At 36.9% G+C, this 21,806-nt stretch overlaps 1 protein-coding gene across 1 annotated transcript in view; it reads right to left on the reverse strand.

Moving 5' to 3' along the window:
• The window catches only part of AQR (aquarius intron-binding spliceosomal factor), an 88,997-nt gene extending 72,551 nt beyond the window's left edge, over positions 1 to 16,446 (reverse strand). Inside the window, exons 1-5 of the mRNA XM_081161353.1 lie at positions 16,187 to 16,446; positions 11,382 to 11,438; positions 8,379 to 8,419; positions 2,589 to 2,624; positions 6 to 126 (exon numbers count right to left, since the gene is read on the reverse strand). Of these exons, the coding sequence (XP_081017479.1) occupies positions 6 to 126; positions 2,589 to 2,624; positions 8,379 to 8,419; positions 11,382 to 11,438; positions 16,187 to 16,261 (330 nt within the window). The 5' untranslated portion in view covers positions 16,262 to 16,446. The remainder of the gene's footprint in view (positions 1 to 5; positions 127 to 2,588; positions 2,625 to 8,378; positions 8,420 to 11,381; positions 11,439 to 16,186) is intronic.
• Between the last annotated feature and the right edge of the window lie 5,360 nt (positions 16,447 to 21,806).

The following is a 21,806-nucleotide window of genomic DNA, read 5'->3' on the forward strand; positions in this document are numbered from 1 at the left end:
GATACCTCCCATGCAGGGACGTTTTCTCTGAACTTTTCATTCACCATACAACAGATGGACATTAAGTAGGCCTTGCTGGACACTTCCGGAGAATAATTCATCCAGAGGTAATTTTCAAGGTACTGGCTGTAAAGAGTGACAAGGCATAGAATATTTCATTAGTTAGTGAAAACATTTTGAATATCAGTATTTATAATTCGAGAGTCCTTCAGAAATTTACCTGTAATCTAGGTCACTGCTACTTACTGCAATCTTATGTATCTTTGTAGAGTAAAAAATAAAAGTATCTGACAAATATCAGCTTTAAAACAAAATGATATGATGGGTAGTTTCACAGATAAATGTATTAGAGAAATTAACACTAACTCCTATCAAAACCAAGTGACTTCCATAAACTAAGAAAGATACTTAACAATCAAAAAGAGTCTTTGTAATATTTAATTTACAAGATATTCAACATAAGTCAGTTTTCAAGATAACTGGCATTTCCCCCTCAAGATGCCAAAATTCTTATTTTAAGATTTTAATGAAAATATTCCTGAACAAATTACATATTTCTAATTTCCAAAACTTAACTTAGTCATTTCTTATTATTCAGGGTAGTTATAAGCATCAATTACTGTACTAGGCTATACTCTAAAGCACTAAAAAAAAGAAAAAAAAAAGCAGGATTTTTGGTTCCTACATTAAATCATTCCACTTGCATAACCTTTTATTCATCTACATGTGTTTGCTTGCATGTGCACACAAACAGAGTTAAGTGTTTTACATTCTGCTATGAGCTATAATTTTTCTACCACTTCTATGCACCAATGGTCTGCTCATATTGGTATTTCATGAGTCTATCTTTAGCAATCCTTCTTGCTTAGTTTTCGAGAACCTAGCAAACTACGTAAAATAGTATTTTACTCAAAATATGGTCAAAAGGCTTCAAGTTAGAGTGCTCTTTCATATACAAAGTGCACAAAGATTCATTTCATTCCTTTCTTACAAGTTTAAATTCCTTTTTCCTGAATTATATCCATTAGAACTTCTGTTAGCAATAGTATGTTAACAGAGATGTGTCTGGAAAATCTTTATTTCATGACAGTTTAGCTGGTTATAGAATTCTTTCTAGGTTAATAGTTATTTTTTTTCCTATGTACTAATCTCACTCTATTATCTTCTCTATTATTACAATTGAGAATTTTGCATTCAATCTATTTTCCTTCTTCCTCTTTGAGTAATCTGTCTTTTTCTCCAGCAGATTTTAAGGTGTTCACTCTTTCTTTGCTGCTCTGCAGATGCTCTATTCAAAATCTGCATTCTCACACAGAAATTACATAAAAGTTCCTGAAAGGTAACCACCCACTTTTTCAGTTATTAAAAATCGTTCACTGTCATTGGTGCCTGCAATCTGTTCTGTTGATTTCTCCTTCAGTTCCTGCAATGTTCTTGGTATGTGATATTTGCCAGAACCATAGAATTATGGTTTAATCCTAACTGTAGATCAGAATCCTCTTGATTTTGTTCTGTCTTTTTGAAAGATGGAATGATATGATGGAAAGGGCATATTAACCTAAAGGCCAGGGGGTCCAATTCCTAGCCTTAGTGTTCTCCTCTATAAAATAAGGAAGGTCTTACTGGGGTTATTTAGACCTTAAATCAGATCAAGTTTCAATAACAACACACTTCTTAGGATATAGTAGGTAGTCGACTTACTAGTTAATACACAACAACAAACTTTAATTTCTCTCTGTAAAATTCATAAGAACACCTACTTTATGCCACTTTTTTGGTGAGGATCAAATCACTGTGTGTAGGGAGTAGCAGTTTTTAATACAGAGACTCTGACCTCTGAGGCAGACTAGACCTCAAGGTACTGTAGAGAAGCAGAAAAATGAGCTTTGGTGTCAGACACTGGGATAGCCCTGCTAATTACCTAACTGCTTTATCTTCAACACATTACTTAATCTCTATGATCTTAGTTTTCTCCACCACAAAATGGAAAGTATAATACGACTTTGCAGGGTTGCTATGAAAGCTCTGCATGTAAAACATTTAACACTGTGCCTCCTTAGTACAAGACAAGTATTCAATAAATGGTAAAAATTACTATCATCAGCAACAACTTTGGCTTTTATTTCCAGCCTATGGGCCATACCTGGTTGAAATATAACATAATCTACTTCCATGCTCTAAAAATTGTACATTCTCTTTAGTCTGAAATATTTATAAGTGGCCAAGTTAGAAAAAGGCTACCTTGGTAGTAACAACTTAGCTTGGGTGGGAAAAAATGGCTACAGAATGCACTCCAATTTACTCACATTAGGGACCAAAGGGACCAAGTAAGGCTTCAGAAATTGCTCAGCAAACACTATCTTAATCAGTGAGAAACAACTCAACAAACAAGTTATACTGACAATGGAGCATCATCTTTGAAAACAAAGGTTATCATACACATATTCCAAAATAAATCACAAAAAAATATAAACCTTCAAAAATTTAGAATTATTTTCTTAACCACTTACAAAAATGTACATAAAATTTAGCTAAAAGTTAAATCATGTTGTCTTCTCTAACTTAATCAAAGTAGACTTTCAACTCACCTAAATTCCAAGAGCATTATCTTTCTGATGGCAAACCTAAAATTATAAAAATAAATAATAAAAATATTTAAATAGAAAATATAAACATTTGAGTTATTAATGAAGATGTATTTTGGAATTTTTTTTTATATTGACTCACATATCACCATAATCGTATTTAAATATGCACTGATAATTTTCCTTTATATTTTTTGGTTTGTGTTTTGTTTCAGAGTAGTTTATTTTATTTTTAAAAACTGCCCAAGAGTAACAAGTGAAATCTTATCCTACCCATGTAAGAAACATAATCAACACCATGACATACCAGGATATAACACACAGATTCACAACTAAATCATTCTAATCAAAACACAAATGTTCATTAATATTTATAATATTGAACTGCAACAGCCAAATGCTAGCCTGTCTCAATTTCTAAAAAATGACCAACATTATTACATTTACTATTCAAATGGAAACATTCTGCTGAAGTCACATCTTCCTATAAGCACAAGAGACACATGTACATATATCACAAATGTGGGAATCACCTTAAATTCTTAACATTAAGTCTAAAATATTACAAAATTGTGCAGGGAGAATCAGATACCTCTTTTTATTATCTTTTTTTTAAAAAATAGAGGTATTTCATTTTATATGAATAAACCATGATGTAGTTACAGGGTATCTCTCCAAAGGCAAGTGCAAATGTCCACTAATTTAGCTTTATCATTTTGTATATTAGAAACAAAGTAGCCAGACCAGAACACTGCCGCTGGATAACAGCCTCTAGCTTTAAAAATTAAATACGTTATGAGTTTATAATACCCTAAGAGACCATTACCCTGTCAAAATTTTATTCCACTGATTTCTGACCTCTTAGTTTCGCTAAGTAAGCAATGTCACATAACTTTAGTGAGAAAAAAATGAAGATTTTTACTGTGCAAAAGCACAAAGAATACCGCTAAGGTGCTGGCTTCCACAGCCAGCCAGTCCACTGAGAGGATACATAAGCTTATGTGACACCCTCTAGGTCTCCAGCTGCAGGAATTTCACTTTAAATGCATGTTGGACAGCAGAATTCACTCAGAGCCCACTTTGCACATAACTGCAGCCTCATATTTGCAGCCACAAGTAGGACCTCATTGATGAAAAAAGAAAATCCTGGTTCATGAGATAGATAAGTATTGTAGTCATGATTCTGTGTTACCCTGTCAACATCTTTTCTTTTTTTTTTTTTTTTTATGTCTTTATTGGTTTCAGAGAGAGAGGAAGGGAGAGGGAGAGAGAAACAGAAACATCAATGATGAGAGAATCATTAATCGGCTGCCTCCTTCACGCTCCCCATTGGGGATCGAGCCCACACCCCGGGCATGTGCACTGACTGGAAATCAAACCCTGATCTCCTGGATCGTAGGTCGGTTCTCAATCACTGAGCCACGCCTGGCTGGGCACTTGTCAACATCTTTTAAACATTCTAGGACTGTTTCTTCATGTACAAACGAGACTGAGGGGCTAATTTATTTTTATTTTTTGGATACCTGGAGAAGTGAAAAATCTGTCTTGATAGGTCAAGATAAAGCAAATAGTAATCCTGGTGGTATTCATTAAACCTGGAGTTTTATGCTTCTACCAATAATCTCTCTGAGACAGATAAAGTGGAGAGCTTAACTAAAGGTGTACATATAAGATATTAAAATGGGTCTAGGACTAGACACTATGCCAGAAGACATTTAAAGATAAGGATGAAACGTTAAAAGTAAAAATGACAAATATAATTTAAAGGATTTAGGGATTTTTTTTTAAAGTTACTGAGAGCGCGTTTTATGCATGACTCTGTGCCAAGCGTTTAACATGAATTTCATTAAGTCCCCCTAAAGTTGGGTAATTTACGTACAGTAAATTGTATCCATTAACTCTACATCAGCCCGCTCACTAAATTTCATAAGGAAACGCGTGGAGAGGGGCATGCAAAGGGAACTTCTGCTGCTGCTATAACTGTCCCCTGCTCCTTTCTTGGGCTATGGTTGTGTGAAAACATGAGGTCTGGAGCTGTGGAAGCCCCTTTCCATCCACATAGGGAAAGCTAAAAAAAAATTGTTAAAAGGTTGAGAAGAGCCCTGACATTACAAAGTTCTGGTCTACCTACTTCCAGATTTATTGAAAGATGATTAAAAAACAATAGTTGTGAGCAAAAGAAGCCAGCCATGAAAGATTACATACTACGTGATTCTATTTATTTGAAGTTCAAAAACAAGCAAAACTAAACTACGGTGTTCATGTTTGCATACTTACATATTAAAATGGTAAAGGAAGCATGCAAGGGCTTCTGGGGTGCTGACAATTTTTTATTTTATTTTTTTTACCTTGGTGATGGTTATGAATTCCAATAATTCAGAAAGCTATACAATTCTGTTTTATGCCCTTTTCTGTTCTATTTCATAATAAAGGGGTTTAAACAATTTAAGTAGAAATAAATGTCGCCCAGCCAAGCATGGCTCAGCTGTTGAGCATCCACCTAGGACCCAGGAGATTGTGGTTCGATTCCCGGTCAGCGCACATGCCCAGGTGGCTGGCTTAATCCCCAGCCAATCAATGTCGACTCTCGCATCATTGATGTTTCTGTCTCTCTCTCTCCCCCTTCTCCCTTCCTCTCTCTGAAATCAATAAAGGTATATTTTAAAAATAAATAAATAAATAAATAAACGTAACTACTGGCGAAAGTAAATTGCTCTATACTCTATAACTCACTCCCCCCTCTCCTTTTTTTTAAGTATAAAACCCACTTGGATGAACTTTTAACAAGATTAATAATCATACCAAAGTGCCAAAGTGTGCTGGTTCAGCAACCTAAAGGGCAATGAGCCCTGTCCTATTTAAAAACAAAGTATTGGATAGAGTCAGAGACAAGAATTTAATACCTGGCTCTGCCTATGACTACTAAGAAACATCTTGGGCTAGTTACTTGACCTCTTGGTACCTCCATTTCCTCACTCTTAAAATGAGGGTAACACTGACTATCACAGGGTTGTTGTAAGGATAAATAAGCTACTCTATGCGAGGTGCTCAGAGTAGAATCTGGCAGATAGTAAGCACTCAAGAAGTCACAATTATTTTTAATATTATAAAATCAAATGAAAATATATTAAGACAAGCTTGCCAAATTTGATAATGATAAGGACAGCAAACTGAATCAACTGTATAATACATACTACACTTTCTAAGGTTGATAGGCAATATGATATTTTAAGATCTAATTTTGAGATACTAAAACTGATCATTTGTACTATAAGAATGTTAAGAACTAACTGATTTAATTCCCAGATGGCTCGTAGGGACATAGGGTTGATGTGCCAAAAATGATTATTACAAGAATCTTAATGTATAATATTAGGAGTACTTTATGGCTATAAACTGCCTATTTTGATAGGCTACAAACAAGCTAATAAATCTAACATTTAGTCATTCCCCAATAATGAAGATGCTATGAGCACATAATAGCAACAGAGCTTCCACAAGTCACTGATCTAAAAAATAATCATTCAAATTTTTAAATATATACTACAGTTTATGTGTTATAAAAGTGCATTTAACTCTTTGAACTTTTAGACTTAGGGGCAGAATACAATCATTTCACTTGTATTCAAATATTTTAAAATGTGTACAAGATGAAAATATGGCTGTTAAAACTGCCATGATAATTCTAAATGAGCCCAGCTGATGACAGTTACCTCTTTCAGCAATTAAAAATAATGTAGTCAAGTCTGTGTAATTTAAAAATCATTGGCAGCCCGGCCAGGTGTAGCTCAGCGGTTGAGCATCGACCTAGGATCCAGGAGATCAGGGTTTGATTCCCGGTCAGGGCATATGCCTGGGTTGCGGGCTAGCCGATCAATGACTCTCTCGTCATTGATGTTTCTTTCTCTCTCTGTCCTTTCCTCTCTCTGGAATCAAGATATATTTTTTAAAAATTTAAAAAAATAAAAAGAAAAGTCATTGGCAGCTTTTAGTTATACAAAAATTATCTTTGAGGAACAAAGGTCTAAATAAAACAAACCAAAAACACAAGCAATTACTATCCACTGGATTTAAAGCCTACTCTGAAAAGAGGCAGAGAATTAGTTCTGAAAGGTCAAGATTATTTTCAGATTGGTATATCCTTAATATATAAGAAAAAAAGGGCCCTAGAATTTATCTACTTGATCATCTTTAGTTAAGTTTCCTCAGGCAATTTCATCCATACCCACCTCAGACCAACAAGTCACATGTTATATATATCTGCTCAAATGTTGTATCTTCAGAAGATTTTTGCCTGTTCATTCAATCCAAAATAGCAGTCTTTGTCACTGAATTCTTACATTTTATTTAAATTCATAGCATTTACTACCTGTTGATATTACATATCTGTACATTTTTTTGTGTCTAGGCAAAAATTAGAAGGTAAGCTCCATAAGTTGAGACTTTAACTGTCATGTTCACTATTGTATCCTTAGCAATGAAAAGGTGGTTGATACAAAGTAGGCTGAACCCAGTCCTCTCTTCTGAGCTCTACACCTAGATACCCAACTGCTTATTGTACATCTCCATCTGAATGGCTCATTAGCAGCAAAAATTAAACATTTACAAAAGTGACATAATGATCAACACCCAATCCTACCCCAATAACAACAACAAAAGTCAGTAATGGCATCAATAATCACCTAGCAACCTAAGCAAAAAACTCTGGAGTCATCAATGATTTCTCCCATTTCCCCACTAACCACATCCAACCACCATCCATCTCCTCACGTCTCTCGCAAATTGTCAACTCCTCTCCATCCCAACTTTCCACACTAATCTATACTATCATTATCTTGAACCTGACAATGATAATACCTAACTAATTTCCTGCCTCTTACCCCACCAAATTCTCTTTTAAAAATACTACCATGGTGCTTACAATTCTTCAAGGCTTCCCCTTACTCTTCAAATTTAAAAAAATTCTTTAACATGGTCTTTGGCCCTGCCTACTTCTATAGGCTTACCAAAAAATCACTGAAACAAAACTACTACTCTCTTTTTTTGATATTGCCATGGTTTTGCCTTTACACTATTTAGCAAAATTTACCTCTAAAAACTTAAACACATGAAAAGTATCAAATCTGAGATTTTATAAGGTTTGTGACATTCCTAACACGGATGCTTCTATTTCATATTTAGTCAACTATCCTTTTAAAATACGGATTAGGCAGATATATCTAGAGGTGCAGATATGAAAATATACCCAAAATACATTGTTTTTGGTGTGTGTGCGCATGTGAGTGTTTTGTGTGTGTTTCTGGCATGATGCCAAATGGTATGTAGAATATAAAATCTTTCTTGTTAAAAAAAAATCTGGAGTGAAAGTAGACTGGGACATATTTATAGATAAATAAATAAACTGAAGTTAAGGGATGAAAAAGAAGATTTATTTATACTTACACCCTTCTGTATACTGTTCAAAATAATTTTTATTTTTTATTACATACTTACACATTATGTAAAAAATGTGTATTTATTATTTTGTATTTAATTGTTATGGATGTTTTACTTTTAAAATTTTTTAAATAGACTTTTTAAAAGATTAATCCCTCTCCCTCACATTCCTTCAAAAACAAAATAAACCCTTATGACTCTTTAGCAGCTAAAGTTTTTATAGTCACCATTTCCCTGATGACCAAAACAAAAAAGAATAGAAAAATCTAATTATGATCACATTTAGTTAAGAAGTTGGGATAAGATCCAACTTAGTCCCATCTAATCCCTATTTATGAAAATAAAACTCATTCATACCTTGATTTGACAATCTCTTTCTCATATATTTCTTCAATGACCTGTTATTAAAAATACAAAAATGTTTACTGTATCAAACAACTTTTTTTTCAGACCCTAAGTAGTTTTCAATTACTGAGAATTACACAAAATATTTTGGTTTAAGAAAGCTATCAAATATCACTGCCATTGAAATAATACTTAAGAGGTTTCTCATAATCCCATTACATTCCTCGAAATGTGGTAACAGAAAAAAATATAAATAATAAAACATATCTGCATAAAAAGAACCCTACAAAGAACTATTAAAATTATATGTTCAAACCTAAGTGTCCTTTGATGGATGATTGGATTAAAAATGTGGCGCAGCCCTGGCTGGGTGGCTTAGTTGGTTGGAGCGTCATTCCATAGACCAAAAAGACTGCGGGTTTGATTCCTGGGCTGGGCACATACCTAGGTTGCAAGTTCAATCCCCCATTAAGGTGCATATGGGAGGCAACAGGATCAATGTTTTTCTCCCCCCCCATCTCTTTCAAATCAATAAAAAGATATCCCTGGGTGAAGAATAAAAAAAAAAAGTCATACATATACACAATGAAATACTATTCAGCGATAAGAAAAGATGAAATATTTCCATTTGCAACGATATGGATAGATTTTGAAACTATCATGCTAAACCAAATAAGTCAGACGGAAAAAGACAAAAACTATATGATTTCACTCATATTTGGGATATAAAACAGAAAGCAACAAATGAACAAAGAATATAAATAAACAAAAAGAACTCATAGACACAAACAATAGTATGGTAGTTACCACAGGGAAGGGGGCAGTAGTAAAGGGTAAAGGGGGTTAAATATATGGTGCCAGATGATGATTTGACTTTGGGTGGTGGGCACACAATGCAATATACAGATCATGTATTATAGAAATGTACACTTGAAACCTATGTAATCTTATTAACAAATGTCACCCCAATAAGTTTTATTTTAAAAATTATCTGTTTGTATTATTTTAGGGAAAATAAATGTTTATAAGATCAGGATATTTTTTAAAACTTAATTTTACAGTGTATAAATATTATCAGACTCAATCTAATGTAAAACTGTGCTTTCAAAAGTCAGTAAGAAAGTAAATTAAAAGTGTAAAGATATAATAGAAGCAAATGTTAATTGTTACACAGTTTTCCAAATACATATGATAAAGCCTCAGAATTTCTACTTATTAGGTTAGGATGGGCAGGATGGTGTAATACTTAAGAATTTAGGCTCTGGAGTTGGAAGCCTGGTTCAAACCATCCATTTCCAAGGCTACTTCCCAATCTACAAAAAGGATCTAATAATACAAAGTACCCCATGGGGTTGCTGTAAATAAGAAAATGCATGCAAAGGATTTAGTTCAAGTCCTGTCACATGGTGAGCCTTTAATAGTTATCAGAAGTAATAGTAATACTAGCAATAATAGCAAAAAAAAAAACCAAAAAAATTCTGCTGTAAAATTATGAAGTGCTTTAACATGATATAATACATTATTATTTTATGGTAACTATAATGTCTTTTAACTGCTCAAAGTATATTTGTTAAATGTGGGTGGTAGAGGGAGACAATGAGGCAATTAAGTCTTGTTCTATTTATATGAAACGTTCTGTTATTGCTTTTCTTTTTATCAAAAGCCAAATTATATAATGAAATGAAGGGCATAATCTTCCTTTAATAACAACCTATAATAAAGTTCTTCCCTTTTTTTTTCTTTCAGAGAAAGTAGAAGGGGGAGGGAGAGAGAGATAGAAACATCAATGTGAAAGAGATACATCGATTGGTTGCCTCCAACGCCCCCGGACGGGGACCAGGGATTGAGCCTGCAACAGAGGTATGTGCCCTTGAATGGAATCAAAGCCAAGACCCTTCAGTCTGCTAGCCGATGCTCTAACCACTGAACCAAACCGACTACAGCTAAAGTTCTTCTAAACAGGCATCGTTAGGTTCATCTAGAAGTATTACTTAACTAAAGCAATCTGGATATAAATTTAATTTCTAAAAACCTAAATATAATTAGGTTCAACTCAATCTAGCAGTGTCATCAAGATATTTGTTATTAATAAAAAATGTTCCTAGGAACCCCAACATATACAAACACGAACATGTATACAAAGAGCATATAATAAAAGAAAGCAACACTGCTGATAATTAAGAATAATTAATGTATGTCATGTTTATTAATATCCTACTGATGAATAAAACGTGATGGCTGACAAAACAAAATATACTTAAAATATTTAACTCAAATAATGTCAGAAATTTTGTGTTCAGTTTGACTATGGGTGCCTTAAACACCACAATTCAATTTATAATAGCAAAACTTATAGCAAGTCTTTATTGTCCAATGGTATGCGGTATGTCAGCCCTATTTCATTTAAAGACCTCTCTTTAAGAACCTATCTCAACAAGAATTAATTCTACATTTACGAATTTTTTCCTTTCATTCTAAATTGCATCAACTGCACCATAACTCCATTCTCTTATTGATTATTATTGGTCCTTAGTCATCTAATCTTCCACACTAAACAACTCCTTCTTCTACCATTATTAAAGATCTTTATCTCAGTTCAGGAACCTAAAAATAAGAGAGAAAACAATAGATTCTATTCTAAATAAACTGGCAAAAAATTATATGAACATTTCTGTATATTTACAAAGATTTTCATTACATTGCCATTTATAATAATGATAAATTAAAAACAATCTAAGAATCTTAAACAGGAAAATTCACATACTTTTTTTAAAAAAGCTTAAAGGAAATCTAACAAAATGATAGAGATTATCTCTGAGTAGTGATTTTTATTTTCTTTATGTCCTTCTATATTTTCCAAATTTCCTAAAATAAATAATTATTAGTTTGACAATTAGAAAACTGTAGTTTTAACTTTTTAAAAAATTCTGGAAGCTTTGGTTGAATTAGCTTTTAAAAAGAGATACAAAAGAGCATACCTATTCAAAAAGTATGTTGCAAACCAAAAACACTTACCTTTATATCAAAAGGTGATTTTTTCTTGATATGAGGAGCCCAATATTTACATGCTAACTGCAAAAGTAAACAGTATAAACAGTAAATCACAGATTGATACCATTGTAGAGCTAAAAGACTGAGATCATTCAGTGACAAGCTGTTTCTTAACTGGGCACTACTGACCCTGGGGGACAGAGTAATTCTTCCTTCTAAGGGGACTTATATGGGCTTGCAGGCTAGTTCACATCCTTTGCCACAACCCACTACATGCCATTAATGCTCTGCACTGCAACCTGCCATTGTAATTTAAAAAAATAACATACTTTTTAACCACCCATAGGGAAATAACAGAGCAAAGTTAATAACCATAGTCAGACATCTTCAGTATAGAGACAGGGAAAGCCAGGCCTAGAAAGATTAAGTGAGCTGTCCAATATTACCATTAGTTAACAGCTGAGCCAGTACTAAAAACCAGAATCAAATCTTCAGGAATGTTGACTTATAAACCTTTAAATGATTAGTACACACCCATACACACCTGAACAAAACCTTAAAAAACTGTAGTCTATCAGTGGATTATTACAGAGAATAAGAGTTGGTAGGATATATTTCAGTAGATTGTGTTTTACCCGGAAATTGTGAATTTTACACACATATATACAATGTCTCCAGATACTTAGATGGGCTGTACAATATTCAAGAAACAACCTGGTCTTATTGAGATACTGTTTTTTTAAAAAGAATCTACGCTACAATCTCTTGAAAAATAGAAAACTCCAGCAATGACAAACACTCACTGTATTTCTAAAAAGGTTATATGCAGTGTCTGTCATATTGGAGGCACTTAAATAATAGCTAAGAATGGACGAATGAGTAAAATCTGAAATGTTACCTCTCCTATGAGGCTTTCTTCAACTCTACCTGATGGGAATCAACTGATTCTTCCTTCTCTTCATTTTCTAAATACTCTATATAGTCTTCTTTCTGTACTATTAATCATTTGATCGCTTATCTATCTTTCCTGCCCACTTAGTTGGAACACTTAAGAGATGGGACCTTTATTTTCTTCACTACTACAGCTAAGTATCACGGTCGACACACTTAAAGGGCCTCCCAAGCGGCGAGGACATTGGCCCTGAGGAAGTCTCAAAAACATGACAGTAATGGCCGACTCATATGACACTTTCCCAAATTATCAACCATGCTCCAACTCTAAAGAAAACACTTAACCCCCAATTATTCTGTGGTATCCTCACTTCCTCATTCTGCTCCCTATGGGCATCCCAAAACTCAGCCTTCTTTTCCTAACATCACACCATTAAGAAAACTGAATCTGGCCCGGCTGGCGTGGCTCAGGGGTTGAGCATCAACCTATGATCCAGGAGATCATGGTTCTATTTGCCGGGTTTCGGGCTTGATCCCCAGTAGGGGGCGTGCAGGAGGCAGATGATCAATGACTCTCATCATTGACGTTTCTCTCTCCCTCTCCCTTCCTCTCTCTGAAATCAATAAGGGGATTTTTTAAAAAAAAAAAAGAGAGAGAACTGAATCTGATCTGTTTTCTTGGATTCAGGGACTTACAAATAAATATGTAAATCCTATCTTCTGATCCAAACTGCTTACTGTACATTTCTACCTCATTAAAGCTCTAGCAAGCATTTATTAAGCTTCTGTCATGTGTCTTTTTTCTGAGTTTCTCCTTTTCCTTGGGGTCTAATCTGTGACCTCTCAGACACCTCCACCTCCACAAATATACTGCCATCCCCCATATTCTCCGGTCTCATGTAAAATAGAAATTCTTCCCATTCTCCGACTTAGTATAGCTAAGACAGTGCTGATGGTTCAAAATAAATCTTACTGTAAGACAAAAAGGAAGTAAAAATACAGTAGCATAAAAAAAGTGAGCTCAAAATTCAGATATCTAATCTTAAAAGTACATCTCATCATTCATTCCATAATAATTTAAATGCACCTTCTCTGGTCAGGTATTGGGGGTGGAGAGGAAAAGGAAGAAGATGACCACCTAATGTCCTCTCTACTTAGAAAACCTATTTCCCCACCTTCCTATTTATGTTTAAAAGTCCATCTCTAATTGCACTTTCTCAATGAGAAAATTCTTTCCTTAGACAAACGTAATCATTTTAAACATTGTTCTCAAAGCACTTCCCTCACATCACATCACTATTCTGGCATTTATCACACTGAACTACGATGAGTTCTTTAAGCGTCTTAAACACCTTGCTGACCGGCTATTTCGAGCCAGAATTCGCCCGTTCGGCTGGCTACTTTTCCACTCTCTTAAGACTCTACATTGCTTCCAGACCTTAAAGTTACTTAAATTAATGCAATTGCAGACACCAGTTATTTCATGACTGGTCAGCAAGGTGTTTTAAAATCTCCATCCACAGACTGTGAACTCCCTGAAGACAAGGATCACATGTGATTCATCTTTACAGACTAAGGAGCCCAAAACGGTTATCTGTCAAATATTAAGCATTAATGTTTGCTATCATGGCCCAAGTTTGCTGAGAATGTTCATTCCTCCCACTACACCTTAATGCCCTGGTATGTTTATTCATTAATTCACTCCCTCATTCTTTCAGCAAATACATAGCCATCACACAATGTGTCCTAATACAATGCTAGGTGCTGGCAGTACAAGGGGAGTAAAAACAGACATAATGCCTAGCCTCAGCTCCCACAATCTAAAGCAGGATACAATAAATATTATTATATGTTTACAAACAAAATTCTGTAGGACATCTCAGTCAACCCTACAGTTTTAAATACCATCTTGAGTGAATAACTTCCAAATTTATATTCAAACCCATCTTGCCAACGTGCTCTAGACTCACATTCCACAGCCTTCTCAACATTTTCAATTTAATGTCTGCAGGCACCTCATACTTACCATTGCCAAAATAGAAATCTTGACATTCCCCACTAAACTTTCTCTTTCCCCAGTCTTTCCTATCACAGTAAATGACCAAATCATTCACCCAATTGTTCAAACTTTGTTCAGTTTGTCTTTTCTTCCGTCCCTCCACAATCAAGCTTCATCAAATCCTAGTGCCTCTAGTTTCCAGTCTCCTTCAACTTTTAGAAGTAGAGGCAACCACCATCTCTTACCTGGACTAAAAGGTAACCAACCCTATTACTACCTTTGCTCTCTTACCCTCATTCAATTAATTAATGTCACACATTAGCCACAGTGATCTTTCTAAAAAATTATTCACTGGATTGCAATTAAAATCTGTATTTAGAATAAAATTCAAACCTTGTACCTCAGCCTCCAAAACTGTATATGATCTGATCCCTATATACTCTCTGTCCTCATCTCAGACCATTCTCCCTCTTACTTCTTATGTTCACTATCCTGGCTTTCTTTACCTTCACTGGGTAAGACCATTTGCACTTGCTATTACCTGGACTTTTTTCTGCTCTTCCCAAAACTGGCTCTTTTTTTTTTCCCCCATTTAGGTCTTAGCTCAAAAATCACCTCAGAAAGGACTTTCCTGACTGCCTTTCATCTCACCCCAGTCCCTGTCGCATCTTGTTTAATTTTCCTGATAGCACTTATCACTCACTGTCTGAAACTATACTGTTCATTTGTCTGGCTCATCCCTCTAAAATATAAGCTCCGTGAGAGAAGGAAACTAATACATTACTTTTACCACAAAAATACAGGCATATGAAAAATGAAAGATCTAATCTAGTCTAAACTGTCAGGAAATGCCTCTCCAAAGCGATGAAGACAAACGATAGCGAATTAACCATATAAAGGAAGGAGGGGTGGAAATGAGGGTTCCAAGTAGAGGGAACAATGTTGAAAGGCCAGGAGGTTAAAGACTGCAAAGCACATTCAAATAAATGCGCTTCAGTATGGCTAAAGCAGAGTTAAAAGGGGAGAGGAAAGCGAAAGGAAGCTGGATATAAGCACAGGCCAGATCACACAACACTCTGAACATTTGGGTCATTATCCTAAGGGCACTTTAGAACCCTTTAAAGATCTGAAGAAGGTAAATAATATGATCGGATTTGCATTTGTGTAAAATCACCACGACAGCAATGTGAAGGATGGACTGGAGGAGAGCAAGAGGAACGAAAAGACAGGTTAGGATGCTTAGGTAGAGGCAGCAATCACTGGCAACCTGGCTTAAGGTAGCGAGGCGCGGCGAAGCAGGCAGATGGAAGAGGCTATTCGGAATGTAGACATGTGGGGTCGAGGGAAACGGGGGGGGGCTCAAAATGACTCCAAGGCTTCTGCCCTAGCAAATCCGCTGAGACGGGGACCAGGAAGCAGATGGGGTAACAACTTCTGCATCGAGCTATTTGCACTCTTATCCAATAGGGATTAACAATATGCCAAGGGCTACAGGACTGTGCTTCCCTAACTCGAAGCCAGCCGTGTGGTTCACAAAGCGATACAGTAAACAGGTTCTAAACAAACGCGCTCAGACCGCAGAATTGCTCTTCTCACGGGTGCATCTATTTGGAGCGGGTTCTCGTCACTCCACTCAAAAACCCAGGTTACTCTGCGGCTAAAGAAAAAGCCTAACCATCAGTTCAGCATCACCTCTGCTACTACGAAGCCTGGCTGTTCCTGGGGGTGTTCCTGGGGGTGTTCCTGCTCCCGGGAATCCTTCCTCCTACGACAGACTCTACTACAGCAAAGCTCGCACAGTAGCTTTCTTTTTACATCTGTCTTCCCTGGGCTGTGCACTCCTCGGTGCAGGAAGGCCTCTTTCCCCATGACATCCCCGGCATCGGCGCGTCGTCGCCCCTCACCCCCCCCACCGCCCTCCGGACTCGCTCCCTCGCACCTGGGTCACGAACTCCGCGTTGATCTGGGACACCGTAGGGGCCACGATTTTCTTGGGCTGAGCAGGAGCCGCCATGGCAGCACTCTCCGTCCGCTCCAGTGGAAAAAGAAAGGACGTCTCGGAGCAGCAGAGAACCCGAGGCGGCTGCGGGTGCCTAACCACGCGGAGCAAGAGCCCCGCGGCCCGGATACCCTCAGCCTTCACCTGCCCGCGGGGAACGCGTACAGCGGCCCTTACATTCCCCCGGAAGCGGTACGGCCCGAGGCGGAAGTCTATGCAGGTGTTGGGTCGGAGCTAGAGAGGCGAGGCTTCGACCTCCTCCGCGCGCTCCCCTTAGCGGGAAGCTCGGAGAAGACACCCAGCTGCAGGGTTGAGGTCTCCGCAAGGAGCGGGTGTTCTGGAAGGGTTTCCTCTGGGTATGGTTGCGGGGGAGGGGAGGCTTAAAGTTTCTTTCAACCCTACAACAAGCAGTAGGGGGAAAAAACAAAATAAAAACACACCAGGAATGCGGGGCTTGGTTTTAACTGTTTTCAACAGACTCCTGGAGACGTCAGTTGACATACATTGAACTGCACGTATTTATTTAGAGTAAAATTTGATCCGCTTTTAGACACATCCGTGAAAGCATCACCAATGTCATGATAATAAACACAGCTAATGCCCTTATAAGTTTCCACCCACCCTCAAGCAATCGCTGATCTCTGCTGTCACTATATTTGAATAGATTAGTTTACTTTTTATAGATTTTTATATAAGTAATAGAGTATGTACTTTTTTCTTTCTTTTTTCACTCAACATGATTTTGACATTCATCCATGTCGATGCATGTATTAGTAATTTTATTTCTTTTTATTACTGAGTAGCATTCTATTTAACAGACATACGGCAGTTTGTTAACCTACTCATCTCTAGATGAATATTTAAATTCTTATTCTTTTTTTTATTAAATATATCTATATTGATCTCAGAGAGAGGAAAGGAGAGGGAGAGAAGGAGATAGAAACATCATTGGTGAGAGAGTCATTGATCGGCTTTAGCCCGCAACCCGGGCATGTGCCCTGACCGGGAATCGAACCCTGATCACCTGGATCCCAGGTTGACGCTCAACCGCTGAGCCACGCCCGGCCGGGCTAAATTCTTATTCTTGACTATAGTCAGTCCTTGACTATTATAAAGCTGCTATGAGCATTTGTATATTATATATGTCTTTTTTTTTTTAACATACCTTTATTGATTTCAGAAAGAGGAAAAGAGGGGGGGAGAGAGAGAGAGAAACATCAATGATGAGAGAGTCATTGATCAGCTGCAGCCTGCAACCCGGGCGTGTGCCCTGACTGGGAATCAAACCCTGATCTCCTGGATCCTAGGTCGAAGCTCAACAGCTGAGCCACGCCCGGCTGGGCTATATATGTGTCTTAATATAAACATAACATTTTCCTTTCTCTTAAGTAAATACCTAAGAGTGAAATGGCTGGGTCATGTGGTAGGTGTATGTTTGACTTTTAAAGAAACTGCCAGTTTTCCAAAGTAGTAATCATTTTACATTCACACTGGTAATAGCTGAGAATTTCAGTCCCTTCTCTTCCTCATCATCACTTAGTAAGGTCAGTCTTTTATATTTTAGACATTTATATCTCATTGTGGCTTTAATTTGTATTTTCCTAATGACTAATGATGTTGAGACTCTATTTATGTGCTTATTTGCCATCCATACGTGTTCTTTGGGGAAGCCTCCATTCTAGCTTTTTGCCCATTTTTAAATTGGATTGCTTGTTTTCTTATTATTGAGTTTGAATGCACGACTCTACTGTTCCCAAATCCATACGTAAGCAAACATGGATCCCTGGTAAACTTTCCCTGGATGAATACAGGCAAGAAACTGGTAACACTACCTCTAGGGAGGAGCGTCTGGAGGGGGGAACGAGAGTGAGGGAAGGCTTATGTTACATTTATAGCATTTTTAATTTTTGAATTTCATAACATCTATAACCTGTCTGAAAATAAGAAGCTGTGAAAGAAAAAAACAAAAAAGTGTCTGTAGCTTTGGAAATTAAACATGGAGTCCTTTTTTCCATCTACACGCTATCATATAAAGTTTGTTGATAGAACTAGAGATGAAAATTTGCATGATCACGATTTTAGATGCAACAGATTTTGAATATATAATAAAATCTATTGACATTTATTTACAAATATAGTCTGTAAAACAAGAGAGAGGTAAAGTAAGATTTTATAAATAGCTTTTGTGATGACTTTTGAAGTAGATAAAATTTTGATAAGCAAAAATAGCAGGGACAATATTTCTAGTATAGTCACAGCACAGAAAAACTAAAGGGAGAGGCCATGCTGTGGGATGTCAGGGATGAGCAATAAGGGTTACCATGTCAAAGGCCCTGAAAGCTAGGGACGGGAGACCATATTTATTGTGGAAGGCAATGGGAAACCATTGATTGGAAATTTACTTTTGGAAGATGCCTTTTCAGTAGTATATCAGGTTGGTTAGAATAGGTAACACAGGGATGGGAATACCAGTTCAGAGGCTATTGCAAATCTAAGAGAAAAGCAGAAAGGCCCAAATTTGGGTTCTGCCGGTAAAATTGAAGGGAAATAATAAATGTGTTAGACCCTGAAAAGATAGAATAAAGAGAAATTCATCATAATTGAAGAATAGTGGGACAGTGAGGCACAGTAGAGAAGACAGGGTAGAGTAGGTTTTCAAAGGCAAGATGATTCTATTCTATAGAGGGACAGTCTGGGGTAGCAGGGGAAGATCCAGGTGGTGACGAGCAGTTTTTATTCCCCAATTTAAATATTTATTAAATTCATAATTTATCTTATAATTTTGTGGCCAGGAGGATATTAAGCCAATAAGCTTCAGATCATCTGTAGCTTTATAATGATCTGAGAGGTTCTCATTTATAATACGTATGACAAAATGCAGCATCGTAACATCTTTCTCTTTCTTGCCCTCTCGCAATCCCCTCCCTGCCTTCTATTTTCTTATCATTTTTCTTAGCCAAGTTTTTGACTGATGGGTTTGGACATTTTAAAGTTATACTATGTGTATTTTATGATTTTTCCTTTATCTTACAAGCCGTCTATACTTTGTTTCATAAATAGGGAAGGGAGAAAGCAAAGGAAGCAGGTAATCAAGAAAGAAGAGTTTCAAAATCCAAGATTGTCAGAGTGTGAAAGGCTTCAAAAGAAAGCTAAGTGGACAAGAACTTCAGAAAGTCCATGGGTTACACAGACAATAGTGAGGTGAAGGCCTGGGGCAGGGAGTGGGTGCAGGGTGGAGGGGTTAATGGGGAAAAAAGGGGACATCTGTAATATTTTCAACAATAGAGATAAATTAAAAGAAAAAAAGTCCATGGGTTTGGCAATTAGGAGACCATTGGTGACCATTATTAGTTGGGATATTTTTGTTGTAAGAAAATGTAATTCAAATGTGCTTTAAAATAAAGGAAATCTATAGGTATAAATAAAAAGTCTGACACCTGTCATGGTATCAAATTAGAGAAAGCTGTTCTGTACTCACTTCTCCTTCCTCAGCCATTGAAATAAATATGAGGTTTCACTCTGAACAGATCGACTTAGGTCAGTGCTCACTCCTGAGCCAATGACTCTTCCCGAGGTAGTGCTGTGCATTGACTGGCTTAGACTTCGGTTACCTATCCCTGAACAGTCCTGATGAAAAGGGACATATAAATATTTTGACATCTTAGACTGGTAATGACCCATTGCTGAAGCTGCAGTTAAGGTCAGTCCTACCCAGACTAAGGGGCTGATACACAGTGCAGGAGAGAAGACGTGTTGCACTACAGTGGTCATTCGTAGAGTAGCTCCCAAGGACGGTGAGAAAAACTATAGGTAGGGAAGGCTAAGAAGTTAGTGCTTGAAGAGGTACCGAGCAAGGAGGCGCAAAATGAATTTTCAACAGCTTTGACTATAAAAGGCAAAGAAGAAAATATAACAGTAACCAGAATAATAGGTTGTTTGTCCCAGCGGTCCTCTTTTTTAAGCTCGGTGCAGTGGAAATCATTGATTGCCTATCAAATCCTCCCTTCTTTCCAAACACAACTTCAAATTTGACCAGTGTCCATATCATCTTCAGGCAACCATATACCCAAAGGAAGGAAGCTGAGCCTCAGCTCCAGCTCCAGGTAATTCTATCTCTTGTCAGTAGTTGTTTCAGGAATGTGCCTGTGAAGCAGTTCTGGCAGGTGAGAGGTAAGGTTTACTGTAGGCTTCTGGGAAAGTGGTTCCTTGCTCTCGTGAGTTTGTGCATCTCTTTCACCACCTTCCCCACACTACTCTCATGAAGGAAGCATGTGGTGCGACTGCAAACAAAGCATACAAAAACCATAGGGAAATACCCTTGTCGTGAAAGGCAGAGCAGATGAAAGAAACCAGTCAATTCGATTATATGATTTGACAACCCTAGAGCTTACGTAGTCGCTGGACTTCAAGTCATGTAAGCCAACAAAGGTCCCTATTGCTCAAGCAGTTTGAGTCAATTGTTCTGTCAGTTACAGCCAAAACCATCATAACTGAATAGGAAACGTATGGACTGTTTTTTAAATTTTTATTTATTGATTTTGGAGAAAGGGAGAGAGAAATCATCGATTTGTTGTTTCACTTATTTATGCATTCATTGATTGATTCTTGTATGTGCCCTAATCAGGGATCAAACCTATAACCTTGGCGTATCGGGCCGATGCTCTAACCACCTGAGCTACCTGGTCAGGAATGGCTGTTTTTTTCTAGGCAGAGGGGAAGGAACCAATGGAGAGGGAAAAACTAAAGAGACCAGAAAAAGAAGGGACTATTAATGAAGTTCCTGGGACTAGAGAGTAAGGAAAACCTAGTTTCAGAAAGTGGAGGAACATTGTTATTTTGGGGTATATGGTAAGAAAAGGAAGGCATAAAGATAAAAAGACACTTTTGGGTGAAGAGGAGGGAAGTTTTGAGAGTACATTGTTGGACTGGCTTTGACCCCAACACATTAGAAAGCAAACTCATTCCACGAGTGAATAAAAGGCTTAAGTGAAGTTATAGATGTAAAGAGAATGTTAAGAGTTTATAATAATGGCTCCATTCATTTCTTCCTTTGTACATTCAGTATATATTTGAGGATATTAAGATGTACAAACATAACATACAGAAACTGTTTTAAACTGTATGCATAAAACATAAAAAGATGCATCCCCTTGCTTTCCAGAAGACTGTAGTTTAGCTCAGTAGTTTTCAAAGTGTAGTCTCAATACAACAGCAACAGCTAATCTGTATAAATGCAAATTCTCTGGTCCAACTGCCACTGAATCAGAAACTCAGATGTAGTCTGCAATCCATTTTTAACAAGCCCTCTAGACGATTCCAGTGCACACTAAAGTTTGAAAACCACTGGTCAACAGTGACAGTTAAGAGTTATAAACAAAAGGCAGTGGGAGCACAGTGGGTGGAGCACTTGGTAAAATCAGAAAGGCTTCTAGAGGAAGGAGTATGTAAGCTCAAACTTCAAAGAATGCATAGAAGTTTGCTAATGCTGGTGCAAAGTGTTAAATGCTCCATGTCCATTTAATAATACCATTGTACCACTTTTGTTTTTTGTTAGTTCTGA

Source organism: Miniopterus schreibersii (assembly GCF_964146895.1).
Source record: "Miniopterus schreibersii genome assembly, chromosome: 1".
In the NCBI taxonomy this organism is placed as follows: Eukaryota; Metazoa; Chordata; class Mammalia; order Chiroptera; family Miniopteridae; genus Miniopterus; species Miniopterus schreibersii.